General features: G+C 50.6%; 2 protein-coding genes across 8 annotated transcripts in view; one reads left to right on the top strand and one right to left on the bottom strand.

Moving 5' to 3' along the window:
• Positions 1-8,869, top strand: part of PTPN1 (protein tyrosine phosphatase non-receptor type 1) — a 61,768-nt gene extending 52,899 nt beyond the window's left edge. For both annotated transcript variants that reach the window (XM_019726094.2, XM_074317887.1), the window contains exons 6-9: positions 1,199-1,408; positions 1,763-1,924; positions 2,300-2,523; positions 4,880-8,869. In XM_019726094.2, coding sequence (XP_019581653.1) covers positions 1,199-1,408; positions 1,763-1,924; positions 2,300-2,523; positions 4,880-5,066 — 783 coding nt within the window. In that variant the 3' untranslated portion in view covers positions 5,067-8,869. The remainder of the gene's footprint in view (positions 1-1,198; positions 1,409-1,762; positions 1,925-2,299; positions 2,524-4,879) is intronic.
• Positions 8,870-9,432: 563 nt separating this feature from the next.
• RIPOR3 (RIPOR family member 3) overlaps positions 9,433-14,006 on the bottom strand; it is a 65,112-nt gene continuing 60,538 nt past the window's right edge. For all 6 annotated transcript variants that reach the window (XM_074317881.1, XM_074317884.1, XM_074317882.1 and 3 more), the window contains 4 exons: positions 13,437-13,639; positions 12,218-12,301; positions 10,934-11,024; positions 9,433-10,488 (listed from right to left, as the gene is read on the bottom strand). In XM_074317881.1, coding sequence (XP_074173982.1) covers positions 10,388-10,488; positions 10,934-11,024; positions 12,218-12,301; positions 13,437-13,639 — 479 coding nt within the window. In that variant the 3' untranslated portion in view covers positions 9,433-10,387. The remainder of the gene's footprint in view (positions 10,489-10,933; positions 11,025-12,217; positions 12,302-13,436; positions 13,640-14,006) is intronic.

The raw sequence follows: 14,006 nt of genomic DNA, 5'->3' as shown, positions 1-14,006 counted from the left end.
AGGCACGTTGCGGACATTTGACAAATGAAGGAAGGCAGTGTTGGTAAGCGGGTCTCCGGCAACAGCCTCCATCAGCTGCTCTCCAGATGCCCTAGGCACTGCCTTGGCCCTTGGCACAGCACCGCGGGGGACCGTCCAGGCTGGCACGGCTCCTTACCTTCCAACCTTGTTCCTGTGCCCACTTGAGCCAGGCTTGCAGGCCTTGCTGAGCCAGTGGCTGGTTCCCATCTACTGTGTGCCCTTCGCTTAGTAAAGACCTGGAGTGCTCTCCTCCCAGTGAGAACTACATTTTGGTCGCTGCGACTGGAGACCAGGTGTCCACTCTGCGAGTGGACTCTCTGGCTCAGGAAGGAGCCAGGCTGGATACGGCACCAGAGGCCATTCGTTTTTCTGCTTCACTGGGAGCAGACGGGGCCAGAGGGAGAAACACTTAGGGCCACGGGCCACGGTCCTCCTTTCAAAAGTTACTGCAACAGGCTCAGAGCACAGGCCCTGGAGTCAAGCAAACTTAGATCGGAACTCCTCCTCCCCACTTAGTAGTGGGCCGGCCTCCGAGCCGCAGGCCCCTACTCGGGAAAACGGGAATGCTGGGAATCCATATGTGCCTGAAGGATTGGTGAGAGAACTCAGTGAGTTAATGTGCTCAGCGCTAAGATGAAGTCAGTGCTCGGGCGTCCATCTGTTTAGCCGGGTTTTGAGCCACACATGGCAACCTCCAGTCTTTGCAGACCAAGCTGGGTACTTTTTTCTCTAAAATGACAACCCTTATGAAGCCCTGAGTTTCCCAGAGCTGATGCCACACAGTTTTGTTTTCACTCTTTCGTGAGAAACCTTGTGCTATTTTTATGACAAGGTTACCGTGGGTGGCGATGAACCATCATTGTGGGGCAGAGAGAAATCAATTGTGATGACGACAGCAAAGGTGAGAGGGACATTGGAGAAAAGAGGGGGCTGAGACTGGCTCATCCTAATGGAAGTCAAGTCAGAGCAGGAGCAGCCTGTGGTCCAGTGTTGAGCATGGCGCCTGGCACTGCGGTGCGTGGCGTGTGTGGACCGGGTGCACGGCCCCAGGAAAAAGGCTGAGCGTTACAGCTGCCTCAGAGTGAGCGGGTGGAAGGGCTCTTGGTGTGGACTTGGAATTTGTGATTGCTGTCCAGATGATTCTCTTAGAGTCGCCATGAGTATTTTTCTCTTTCAGTCTAAAGAAACTCGAGAGATCTTACATTTCCACTATACCACGTGGCCTGACTTTGGAGTCCCCGAATCGCCAGCCTCATTCCTGAACTTTCTTTTCAAAGTCCGTGAGTCAGGGTCACTCAGCCAGGAGCACGGCCCCATCGTGGTACACTGCAGCGCCGGCATCGGCAGGTCGGGGACCTTCTGTCTGGCCGACACCTGTCTCTTGCTGGTAAGGAGGCCCTTGGAGACCCCAGGAAGAGACAGGACCACATTTAAATCTCCGCTCTGGCCTGGCCACAGCGCCTCTGGTATTGTCTCTGCAGTAAACGAGCTTCAATCTTCACTTTTTAACAACTTCCCTCCCCTGAAAATAACTTTATGCCAAATAGCTTTGTTTGGAGGGATGTTCTAATTTTAAAGAGGAATCTAGCAAGATCCAAAGAAGCCCTTGTCTGTCATTCTTTCCCCTGTGCTCAGACGGCCCCGGTCTGGCTGCATTTGCTCACATCTTCCCTGCTCTGATTTTCCCTGAGTAGGCACTGGAGAGTCGGGGCTGTCTCAGTGTCTCCTTTCTGGCTTTCAGATGGACAAAAGGAAAGACCCTTCTTCTGTTGATATCAAGAAAGTTCTGTTAGAAATGAGGAAATTTCGGATGGGGCTGATCCAGACAGCAGACCAGCTCCGTTTCTCCTACCTAGCTGTGATTGAAGGTGCCAAATTCATCATGGGAGACTCTTCAGTGCAGGTCAGCATTGCTTTTGCTTTCATGCAGGTGTGTAAATTTTCTATTTTTGTATCTGAAGAAGGGGGCTGTCAGTTGTTCAAACACTGTCATGTGTCAGAGCAAATAGCTGTCCTTCGTGGTTAAATAGCTAGACAGTTGTGGAAATGTTCACAGGCTTCCAGTTTCTGCCTTTGAAGTGGGCACATAGAGGGCATTAATAGAGAGAATAGACTTTATTTTCAAAAGATTTCACCTTCCAAGTGTATGTCTGGAGACCCAAGAAGCAGCGAGAGCCCCTCACCAAGCCATCACCTCTGCTCACTGAAAGAGGAGCAGATTTCTGACAGGTCAGCTGAGCATGACACTGATGGGACTTCCTCTTGTGGGTTTTTCCAGGAGCAGTGGAAGGAGCTCTCCCACGAGGACCTGGAGCCCCCACCTGAGCATGTCCCCCCACCTCCCCGACCACCCAAACGAATCCTGGAGCCACACAATGGGAAATGCAAGGAATTCTTCCCAAACCACCAGTGGGTAAAGGATGAGTCTGAGGAGGATAAAGACGACGGCCCCATCCAGGAGGAAACCAGAACACCCTTAAGTGTCCCCTGCAGTGTGGAAAGGTAATATAAGAGGGTGCTGGCTTACTGGGGGTGGGAGAGATGACCTGTTCCAGAAACACACGTTAATATTGAAACCCTGTGGGAATGGGGCCTCTGGATTGGCCTCGACTCGCCCAGTGTTGGCTCCGGGCAGTGACAGACTTCAGTGGGGCTCTAGCCCCACCTTGTGGTGCTCGTTGGGATCAAGTTCAGAGCCCTGGGAGTCCGACCTTCCCGCCCTGTGATGACACTGCCCTGCCCCAGGCTTCCGGCTTTCCCAGAATGGTCCTTTCGGGAACTGAACCTTTTCACGGAGTCTGGATGAAATTGATTGCCATTTTGCTTCCTCACAGTTTAACAAGATCGTTGAGCACCTATTGGTGCATTGAAATACTGAGGCAGCTAGACTATAGCTCCCCATCTGTGTCTGGACCATCTTGTTGGGACGGCGATAGTAGATTGTAGTGGGAGCCTGTGGACAGTGATGTGGTGGGGGTCCACCCCGAAGTGACCAGCCTTACAGAAGAGACACTCAGCTTTCCCTGGGTGGTCAAGGAAGGCAGGCTGCCTGCAGGAGGTGGCCCTATGTGGATGCTTAAAGAATGAATGGGAGTTAGCTCGAGCCTGAGACTATGGAGGCGGGGCCCTTGGTACCTGCTTTTTGGAGCGCAGTTTAAGATGAGTGCCCATTTTCACCCTGTATTTGTATGCATCCAAGAAATTAGCCTACAGCAATTCAGAAACAAGTGTGCAAAGAGCTGTACAAGCAGAAGTGTTTGTTGTGGCATCATTTATAATGGCGAGAAATTAGCAGTGAGCCGATTATATACCCAGGGATTAGATAAATCCTGCTTTCTCTCTGTTGGGATGCACTGCAGCTGTTTAAGAAGGGACCTGGCTGTACCGATGTGGCAGACATTGGAGTGGCAGTGTCTGAGAAAGCGAGTTACACATAGTATGTACCCCAGGGGCTCCTCTGGCTAAATTGAGCATTAGAGTCTCACCTGGGCACCTTGCTAAATGTTGATTGCCCTAGTCCTGACCCATGAACCTGAGTTGCCAGGGCCCTTCATGCAATGGTCCTTATCACAGGTACACCAGAGCTGCTTCTGGAGAGACTTATCCATTGGGGCCTCCCAGAGCACAGGCCCTGTGATGTGCTGAGCAATAGTTTGGTGACTGTCCTCAGCGAGGCTGTGCCCAGCTTTCCAGGGCCTCTGTTGATGTTCTCAGGATGGGTCAGCGTGCTCCATCCAAGGTTCACAGAGGGCTGAGGATGAGAGAAATGGAGCTGCAAATGACTTGTCGCGTTCACGCCATGTGTTCTGTTTTCTTTATTACTTGAGACTTGTGTCTTTCACACTCTGTGCGTAAAGATGGTGAATAGGGAAGTGTAGATTTGGGGAGCTAAAAGCCAGAGAGTTCCAGGAAAAAGTGGGGTTGCACCAAGAATGTAGGTGCCATTGGGCATGAGTGGGAGCCCATATGCACGCAGGCCCCAGCCCTGAGCCAGGGCCTCGCAGGGTAGGGGAGGAAAAGCAATGCTTCATGCGGCCTTCTGTCTCCTAGGGAGGCGGTGCCTCAGGGGATCCTGTCTGTCACAAGATGCCATGTGGGCTAGAAAGGCCATGGGTGCACACGTGAGGCTGGACTTCCTGTGGCCAGGGCCTTCTTGATGGAGGCAAGGGTGGACAGGGAAAGGCCTGGTTAGGAGGGGAGCGAAGAAGGGCCTGGCTTCTCATGGGCCCGTGGGCGTCTGCTGGCCTCTCCTGAGACAGTGCTGGAGTAAGAACACTGCACATTGTCCCCACTGGGTCTCTGGCTCACCACCATGAAGGCAGCCTGTGGACCGCACACAGGACTCCTGGGCAAGGGTCCTCCCAGTAGGATTGCACTGCGGACTCGAGCCTGGGACACCCGGGGTGGGCAAAGGGTCAGTGGGAATGCACGCTGTCTTCTACCAGCAGTGACAGGCCCCCCTGTGTGTCAGCATCTGTCGGGGTGCCCAGGGAGGGAGTGGAAGCATGCAGGCCACACCATTGCGTTCCCTGATTGACGGGAATATTGTACAAGCAGACCTCAGGGCAAAGTTAGCACGTGTCTTGGCACTAGTGCCTATAGTTTTCCTCAGACCCTTACCCACCCTCCATCACTAAGGAGTCCACCGGTTTCCAGAAGCCTGTCCTGGCTGAGAGGGCCACCGAGGCCCCTGGGGGTGTGGGGGGGTGGTAGACAAGCAGGCTGCAGGCCAGTGTCAGCATTGCCAAGCTGTTTACATGTGGCTCATTTTTTCCTAGAATGCCTCCCGTCATCATAACGTCCTTGCCATTGTATTCCCCAGAATGAGTAACCCACCTCTGCCCCTCTCGTTCCTCAGCACGAGTCAAGACACTGAAGTCAGAAGGCGGGTTGTGGGGGCAAGTCCTGCCCAGGAGGAGCCGTCGTCACCCAAGGAGGAGCAGGACAAGGCGCTGACTCACTGGAAGCCCTTGGTGGTGAACATGTGCGTGGCCACACTCCTCACGGCTGGCGCGTACCTGTGCTATAGGGTGTGTTTCCACTGACCGATGTGTCGGCAAGAGCACGTGTGCAGAGAGCACCGGCCACGCCTGGCGTGAGCAGCCAGTGCTGTGGAAGGATCTGAGCCAGTCTCAGAAGAAACCCATCAAAGGTCTTTAAAGTCTGGAACTGTGAAGGGCTAACAAGAGAGAATTGAGGATTGATGCACTGGGGTTTTAAGGAGCCCTGTGGTCCCAAGAATACAAGAGTCTAATCTCAGGGCCTTAACCTATTCAGGAGTAAGTAGAGAAAATGCCAAATACATCTCTCTCTCTTTATTTTTTCCTTTTTTTTTTTTTTTTTGTGTTCATTTGTTTTTGGAAAAAAAAAAAAGAATTACAACACATTGTTGTTTTTAACCTTTATAAAAAGCAGCTTTTTGTTATTTCTGGGGGGAAAAAAGACCAGGCACTTAATGAAACTTTCTTGTACCCTTACGTGGTGTGGCCTGATACACAATTTCTATTTGATTTCCCAGGGAAAGACTCCCACACTTTGAGGAACAGAAAAGTCCTCTGAAGAAGAGGGTTTAAGGGTGTAGGGCACTGTCTGGCTCAGTCACTTCCTTTGCTGTGTACGCACTGAGCTTGCGCAGCACCTGCCAGCTTTTGCATTTGAAGAAGAAAAATAACAAAAGGCCGTCTCTAGAAAACAAAACCCGGCTTGTGCTTTTGCTCAGGGTGCCCCCACTGGTTTCCTATGGTTCACGTCTTCATCCATCCACTCTTGTCACAGCCATCTCACTTCTGGCCTGCCCTCATCACTCCGTCCCCCAAAACCGGCTTCCTCGAAGTCCCTGCCTCAGGGTCAGAGGTCACCATGGTGACCACCGGCTTCTCACCCTGCCATTGAGATCCAAGAGGAGCAGTTTCCACTTGATTGGGAATGTAAATGCCATTTGAGCAGAAATCACATGAGAAGTGTGTTGCTGTTTTAAGGAGAAAGAGGATTAGCTACCAAACTCTGGTCGTGGAGATCACCTCACAAGACTTTTTTTATCATTTTAAATATTTCACCTCTTTTCAGGCGACCGTCCTTGAGTTTATCAGATGGTTTAGGAACCTGTAAACAGTTTTTTTCCTTGGGGGTGATTTTTGGGAAGGGGTCTATTGTAGAAAAAGAAAACAAAATCAAAACCCCTTTCACTGGAGTGGCGGGGGGTTGGGGGGTGGCCGAGATCGTGCGTGAGCCTGTGGCTCCATGCGGTGGGTCTGGGCTCATCTGAAAATATTTGGCTTCATTCCAGTTCCTGTTCAGTAGCAGCACAGAATCTGACTTACCTCCACCCCACTTGCCCGCCTCTGCTCGTAGAGCCCGCACTGGACGAGCAGGTGGGCGCTGGTAGGTAAGGGCCCACTCACAGTGTAGCCGGGCGTGACCCAGGCGGCCATTTGCTCGGCACTAGGCCACCCTCCCCGGGCTGTTGGTCTTACCCATTCTCCTTTTTCTGTTTTCCCCCTCTCCTTCCTTCAAGTACCAAATCCACAACCCATTTTTTGAGGAGAACAAAGGAAAGCACCGTGCTGGCGGAACACAGGAAAGGTGGCCGGCGCTGGTGCAAGTCGAGAGGCTGGCCTGGCCCAGGCACCCTCTTGGGGCATCGCAGGCGGGCGACACAGCATCCTCACGGAGACTGCATGTTGTGAGCCTCTCCACTCCATATTTATTATTTTTATTTTTTTCCCGAAAAGTGTCCGTTGTGCACTAGCATTTTCTTAAACCAATAATGTATTAAAACTTTTCGTGTCAGCCTTGAATCAAAGGCTTTCTCAAAAAGTACAATAATAAACCCTCAGGTAGTGCTGGGAACGTTGATTTTGCCGTGAGTGAGCCTGCTGCGTCAGACCAGTACTAGGAAGGACAGTGTAAGCTGGTTATTTCGTGACACTGTGGGTGATGTGAGAAGAGGTTTGGCATATGTTTATAGAACAGTGGGATAATATATAATGAACACTTGGATATTTAAGCTACGTGACAAGAGATACTTTGTCCCCGTTACTCCCCTCCCCGGTTATCTCAGTCACCGCTTTCCCTGTGTGTATTAGAATGCATGTCCCGTCTTCTTGTGTCCTTATCCAATACGACGTGCTTGAAATACTTAGATCTCTGCTTGCTGAAGCGCCCCGTGTGCAAGCCCGGTCTGCCTTTGCATGATCAGATCATTACGTGGCCGTGGTTCCTAAGACTGTTGCTGATCTGATCGCCGTTCAGCAATGGAGGGATGTTTTCCAGCAACAGATACTTGCCTGATTCCTGGCATGACACTCTGGTGACTTCCTTGTGAGGCCCGGCCTGTCCTGGTCCAGCTGGGTCCCGCTGTAACTCAGACATTCCAAGGGGATGGGAAGCTGTGATCACACCTCACGCTCTGGACATTCAGGCAAGCAGGGCCCTCCCCCCGCTCCCGACACATACCTTTGGGATCAGCCTCCACTACCCCAAGTTCACACTCTTCTTGAGCAGACTGTAATTTGGAGCCAAGGCAACTATTGGAAACCACACTTGAAGCCACCTGGATGGCGACGGTCCCTTAGAATCAGCTTGCTGCTGCCTCGTTTGGGAGGGCCTTGCTGAGAGCGGCGTGTCTGCCCCCGCCTGCCCTGGAACCCTGGGGCCCGATGGTGCTCACGACTCTTCCTGCGAGGGGAACTTAAAGACCTCCACATTAAGTGGCTTTTTTAACAAGAAAAAAACAAAAAAGGCAGCTGTAGCTCACGAGCTGCTCTTTTGCCAGCATTTTCACATTTTGCCTTTCACGTGTTAGAAGCCGGTGCAGAGAAATCCTGTGGTGGGAACGTTAGAGGCATCGCCCCGCAGAGCCTTGGTGAGGTGTGGGTCAGGCGGAAGTGCCAGGCTGTAAGCATTTTTGAGTTGGCTTGTTTGTTTGTTTTTGAAGTCCTGTATATGTATGTAGTAGTTTGGGTGTGTATATATAGTAGCATTTCAAAATGGATATACTGGTTTAACCTTGTATCCTTGGAAAACAGATGGCTCTCCATCTTGTTACACATGTTAGAGAAGTAGCGAGCTGCTCTACTATATGCCTTAAGCCAATATTTACTCAGCAGGTCATTATTTTTTACAATGGCCATGGAATAAACCATTTGTACAAAAATAAAAACAAACAAAAAAACAAGGTGTTTTGGTATAATACCTTTTCAGGTGTGTGTATACGTGGATGCATGACGGGGTGGGGTGGGGGGCGCGTCTCAGGGTCTTCTGTGACCTCACAGAACTGTCAAACTGTACAGTTTTCCAACTTGCCATATAAATGATAGGTTTGCCTTTTAGTTGCAACAATAAAATTTTTTTTTCTAAAAAACATGGATTTGGGGTGCTTCCCATTTCTTTGCTTAACGGGCCTAAACCAGGATGGGCAACTCCTGTTTCTTTCCGTCCCTGCTGATGTGAAGTGCATGTTGTCCATCGAGGAGGGTTATAAGTTTCCCACATCTGAGGGTCTACGGGCCTCCTGGAGTTGTGAGCGCCTCTGAGCCGGGGGCGTTCCCCTTCCTGGTGAGGGTGTTTAACACGTCAGGCCTCAAGCCCGTTTCCTTCAAGAACAACAAAACCCACCTTTGGAACGTATAGGGCCCTTGGATAACAACAAACCCACAGGAGCTATTTGAAGAACTGCTCAGGCCTCCAGAACGTGTCCTTAGCCGACTGCGTGTAAGACACAATGGTTGTTACCACATCCCAGTAGCCCCACACAGTCACGTATGGAGAAGTGACGTGGAAATAGGAGATACGCAAAATCCGTGTAGTCTTCCTTTCTTGTACCAAATTAAATGTAAATCTCCCCTAATGTGAGGTTTTGACTTTTTATTTTTGAAATAATTGCGGACTTGCAAAATATTGCGAAAGGCGTACAAAGGATTCTGTCCTTCAAGGTTTTATAACTTACAAAGCTGGCTGCTAATTAAACTGTTTATGCTTTGGTCTCCTGGCAGGATCCATGGAGCTAGGAAACAAACACAGGCAGGGTCACGTGACCACGCAACGGCCATAGAGGACTGTGGGGACCAGAATGGTTTTGTCATGCCCGCTGTCACTTCAGTCTTTGTCTCATACAAAAATTGGCATCTGAGCTTTCACAAAGAGTTGGAATACCAGTGTGAAGGAAAAAAAGAAACTGAATTTGTAACTTGGAAACGGAACTCAAGTGAGGCCAAAGGCCAGACCTGGGCCATGTCGCATGGTGTCTGGATAGGAGAGGGCACCTGGGGAGCCTTCAGAGAGCGCGTGAATACCTTGCGCACACGTCTCTCGGTAGCACATTGGTGAGAGAGTGCAAAGGAACAGGAGGGGCGAATTTCCCCCCAGCACGATGTTTGGGAAAACAGCCACTCCACTTTTTTTCAGGTAAAATGAAATACCAATAAAAAACGTTTTTTTAATTGGAATTTCAGAAAATTGAACATATAAACAAGGCAAATAAATACTCAGTTAAACTGAAAAGCACAAAATATATACAGGAAGTTGAAATGAGAATGTTTAAGTTACAAAGTTCTCCAATACCAACGCCGATAGTCACATTCAAACTCCAGGTTGTCTTGACATTGTAACACAGGACACATTTGAGTTTTTTTAATAGACAAATAGGAAACTTTCAATTTTCTTGAAAGCAATATGCTCTTCAGTGAAATCTTTCTCCACACCAGCTTATGGCTTCTGAAGCAGTTGATTTAATGGGCCCTACGTTGACTTGCTTCAAAAGTTGGATTCCATTTTGTTTAGTGAGGTCCAAGTGAACGCTTTTCCTACTACGAGACTCAGGGCTTCTTTCGTTTTTGCTGTTGAACACAATGAAAATAAGGTCCACAAGCAGCAGGCCACCAGCAGGCATTTGGGCCACAGCTCAGGTTAAGAGTGAATCGTAGACACCCTGGTTCTGCACCTTCCCACCTTCCCCAGCCCACTCAGCTGACCACTCGCTGCAGTTGAAATGACCTGACCCACCGCTCTTTCCTTACCAAGGCTGTGGGGGCGCCCAGCCTGGTCCTGTTTGGACTCAACCCCTTTGTAGTGTGACTGGCTGGGGCTGAGCGAGCTCTACATCCTGGGGAAGGGCAGACAGATTCTCAAAACCAGAGGCTGATGATGGTTTGAAGTTGTGCAGCCTTGTTCTGCTCCCGTTCAATAGTCCCACTTTCATGTTTGTGCCCTGGGGCTTTGTAACTGGTCCGGAGACTCGGGGAGCAGTTCTGGCCGCCTCACACTTCTGGGGGGCACACAGCATGCCCCCACCCGCAGCTCAGTCCATATGTCGAGACGGCAGCAGCAAAGCAAGGATGCCAGATGTGTGCTCATCGGCTGAGGCTTTTTAAAATATTGTGATTTCCACATCTGCCTCCTGGCCAAGGGCTTCTCTTTGTTCTGAGCAAAGTTTGTCCATCTTCTCAAAAGCAAAGCGTCCTTTTTCACCTGAAATATTAAGGTGATCTGTCACTGGATTGTCCCCTGCCTCGATGATTCCTACTCTGGCAAGCGAAGGTGGCCTTAGCGCTTCCCGATGCCTGGGTCTTGGCTGCCCCTGTAAAGGGCAGGGGCGGGAGCATTTGGGAGGTCCTAACTGGCCACGCTTGCCCCTATGTCCAAGATGGAGTCTACTGAACTTTAATTGTGTGCCTTGCATCTGCTTTCATTCCCAGGGAACAAACTGAAGTTTAAGAAGGAAACAGCATTTTTTGCCACCTCAACTGTGAAGGAAACCTGTTTTAGCCAAAGGCAGTTACACGGGTTGGTAGTAGTACCCATCGGTAGGCTGTTTCGCATCTTTCGAGAGCTGGCCATGGCCGCTCTAGCACCACCCTTCGAAGGACCCAGGATCCCCACTGCACAGCACATGACATTTGATGCTGTTCTTTACCAAACGACAGCGTGGCTTCCCGGGCTGCTGCTCGCACGGCTTCCAGGTCAGATTGGCACAGGCTGGCGATCTGATCAATGCTTTCAATGCCCTGAGGTTGGGGGAGAGAAGGTCCATTAAGCAGTAGGCGGAATCCACTTTTACAAGCCCTGCGGGACCAGCCCTAGCACGGTCTATGGGGCCTGAGCCCTGCTCTCTTCTGAAGGTTTCCGGGTTCCTTATGTGGCCTCAGGTTCATCAAAAGCACCACCGGGAGCATCTCATCTTTTCAGGCCTGACGCCTGCCAGCAACCAGGCCAATAGCAATGATGTGTGGACAACTTCTGAAAGGCCCATCTGGACCCACTGCCCTCTGGATCTCCCTGTGTCCTCCCTGCTCTCCCAACCCTCGCCGCCAGGTCAGACGAGGAGGGGTGCAGTCAGGGCCCCAGTTCAGGCATCCCTGACCCCCAGACCGCTCTCCAGGGCAAAGGACTAGAGCGCATTTCAGCTCCTTCCACGGGGCACCCTTATCCTCTTACTAGTTATTATAACCAGATCGTCCTGCAATTTCCTGTTGATCCATTCCAGAATGAATGGGGTGAGTTTACTCTGTCTGGGACTATTTTCATCTAGTAAATTGGCAATTATTTTTTAAAATGAGAATTCTAAATGCAAGTGAGGTTGAAGCTTTTATGCACAAAAATGCTCATAATGACAAAATAAATGGATGAGGAACCTGAATGTTCTATAGTACGAGAGTGGGAAGTAGGTTTAATTAAGGTATACGTTTGAGAGACTCTTACTAAGGAAATGCAAAGCACTATCAGTCTAACACAAAAAGTTCTTATGTTGTTCACTGTTTTTAAACTATAATATTACCAACCATTTTAAATGCTCACACACAACCACCAACAAAAAAGGAAATAACACCAAAATGTCAGTAATTTTCGCTATGTATTAGGATGAGGGATAATTTTTACATTTTTATGCTTTACTCTCTTTTCTACAACGAGCTTATTGTGCTTTGAGAAGTTTTTAAATTGATATTAAAACATATAATTCAAGAGCTCAGAAGTGACTCCCTGGGGCCAGCTGCTGCTTCACGCAGAGCCGGAGCAAAAGCTCACTGTTGAGGGGTCCCTGCTGGTAGAGCGGACGCCTGCTCCTCTAAAACCGGCTCTTCAGCTGCTCTCTGGCCAGCGGTGATTTTCTTTTTGGTTCCAGGGGAATCATTTTGAAATGAACTAATGTGAGCCACAAGCAGGCTTCTATCCATGACCAGCGAGGACAGGCTGAACTCACCCTGAGATGTCTTAGTGCCACGCACGCGGCTTGCTGGAGTTTCGCATCATTCTCTGTCAGGGCGTTGGTGTAGAAGAGCAAAGCCTGGGAAAGAAGGCCGCTGTGAACAAAGGGAGGGGGCCGAGAGCAAAGTCCGTGCTGCCCACGGCGTGTCCTCCGACCGCTGACCATCAGTCAGGTCCTTCGTACCTTTCTCTAAACATACATCAGGCCGTGATCCATTCATCTTTGGGCCAGGTGTACAGCCTGGAGATGGATACTACAGTATTGCTTATCTCAAAAAACACTGGTGCCTGGGCTGGCGGTAACCAGAAAGCTCTTTTTGTCTACATTTTAATGTTTATGAAATACATTCTGAAACTGCTATCTAGTGAAAATGCTAAACCAGAGAGATCAGATGTCCAGCGGGGACAAGAAGAATTGAACACACGGCGGGGAGCTGACCCTGGAGGCCGAAAGAGGCAAGGCCGCTGCTTCAGGCCTGAAGGAAAAGCATCCCTTCCCTTCGTCACCCTCTTCCACTCACAGCTCTGAGCCCGTCCCCATCGGTCACATGGCCATAGCCAAGTCACTTCAGCTGGAAAATAAAGCTGGCACTTCACAAAATTGTTGTAAGTACGTGGGGGTGTGCCTGGCCCTTAGGTGAGCCCAGGAGACGAGTGAGGCCCCAACATGGCCCTTCTGCACGCTCAGGGGCTGGTACCTTAAATCTACAATAGTCACAGGTCCAGGAACCTAAAAGGCAGAGGGGTCCAATTTCTTGGTTTTCAAATGGACCAAACACAGTGAACCAACCAGCCGGCCACACATTAATTGCAAGTAAATGAGGATGACCATTGGAATTCTAAGAAAAACCTGCCTGCAAGTGACATCTCAGAGACGAAATAGACACGTTGTTTTAGAAACACTGAGATGAGTGAGGTAAGTTTGTGCATGTGGTTCTGTGGGTTCCTCAGGTGGGGGTGGCCTGGCCACCCCAGCCCAGCCCAGCCCAGATCCCTTCCCAGGGCTGGTGCTGCCAATGGTGACGGTGATGGCATGAGCAGAGCTGTGTTCACGTTTGGGTCTCCCCTAAATCCACAGGTCTTGCAGCAAAAGCAGCCCCCAGTCACTCACGAGCCTTTGTATTTTTCTAAGAAAGCCTTCCTCCCTTCACCTCCCCCCAACTCGCACATCTGCAGCCAGGGGTTTGCCCCCCGCCCCCTTCCTCACATCGTACCTTTTCCCGAAAGCTCTTGTTCTTGGCTGCACTGGCCAGGCTCGCGCTGGCTGCCCTGCACACCCTCGAGGTCCCATCCAGCTGGAGCAGCGCCCAGGCCCTCAACGTCTGGGGCAGGGGCTGGAGCTGGCCCAGCCGCTTGCCCTGCAGCTTCCTGACCGTCTTGGCCTGCCCCGTGCACTGCAGCTCCTCGACGAGTGTTACTAGAAGAGATGGAAGAAGTGGGCCCAGAGTCCCCACTCTGGCTGCGTGGTCTGTACAGCTGCAGGTGTGTTTTGCCCACTACCATTAGCCATGAAGAAGCAAATCCCGGAGTAAGCTTATGTGATCACTGAGGCCCAGTCTGGATTGGTGTGAGAGGGGCCTCCTGGAATCTCCAGGAAGGCTTTCTAGCAAGGGATCACAGACACCCTGAAAATTAATAAAACCCCAGCCCATACAGGGACTCTGCCCAGCCGAGGATCACTGTCACCTCCAGTTCTGACCTCAGTTCTGTGCTCTGTGAAACCTCCTTCCCCTGCAGCTAGCTAATCTCCCTATGTGGAGGAATCGAATTAAATCAGCTTCTAA

This window comes from Rhinolophus sinicus, linkage group LG13, assembly GCF_036562045.2.
Source record: "Rhinolophus sinicus isolate RSC01 linkage group LG13, ASM3656204v1, whole genome shotgun sequence".
Lineage (NCBI taxonomy): Eukaryota > Metazoa > Chordata > Mammalia > Chiroptera > Rhinolophidae > Rhinolophus > Rhinolophus sinicus.
The sequence above is the reverse complement of the archived record's forward strand: the minus strand, read 5'-3'. Positions and strand labels throughout refer to the sequence as shown.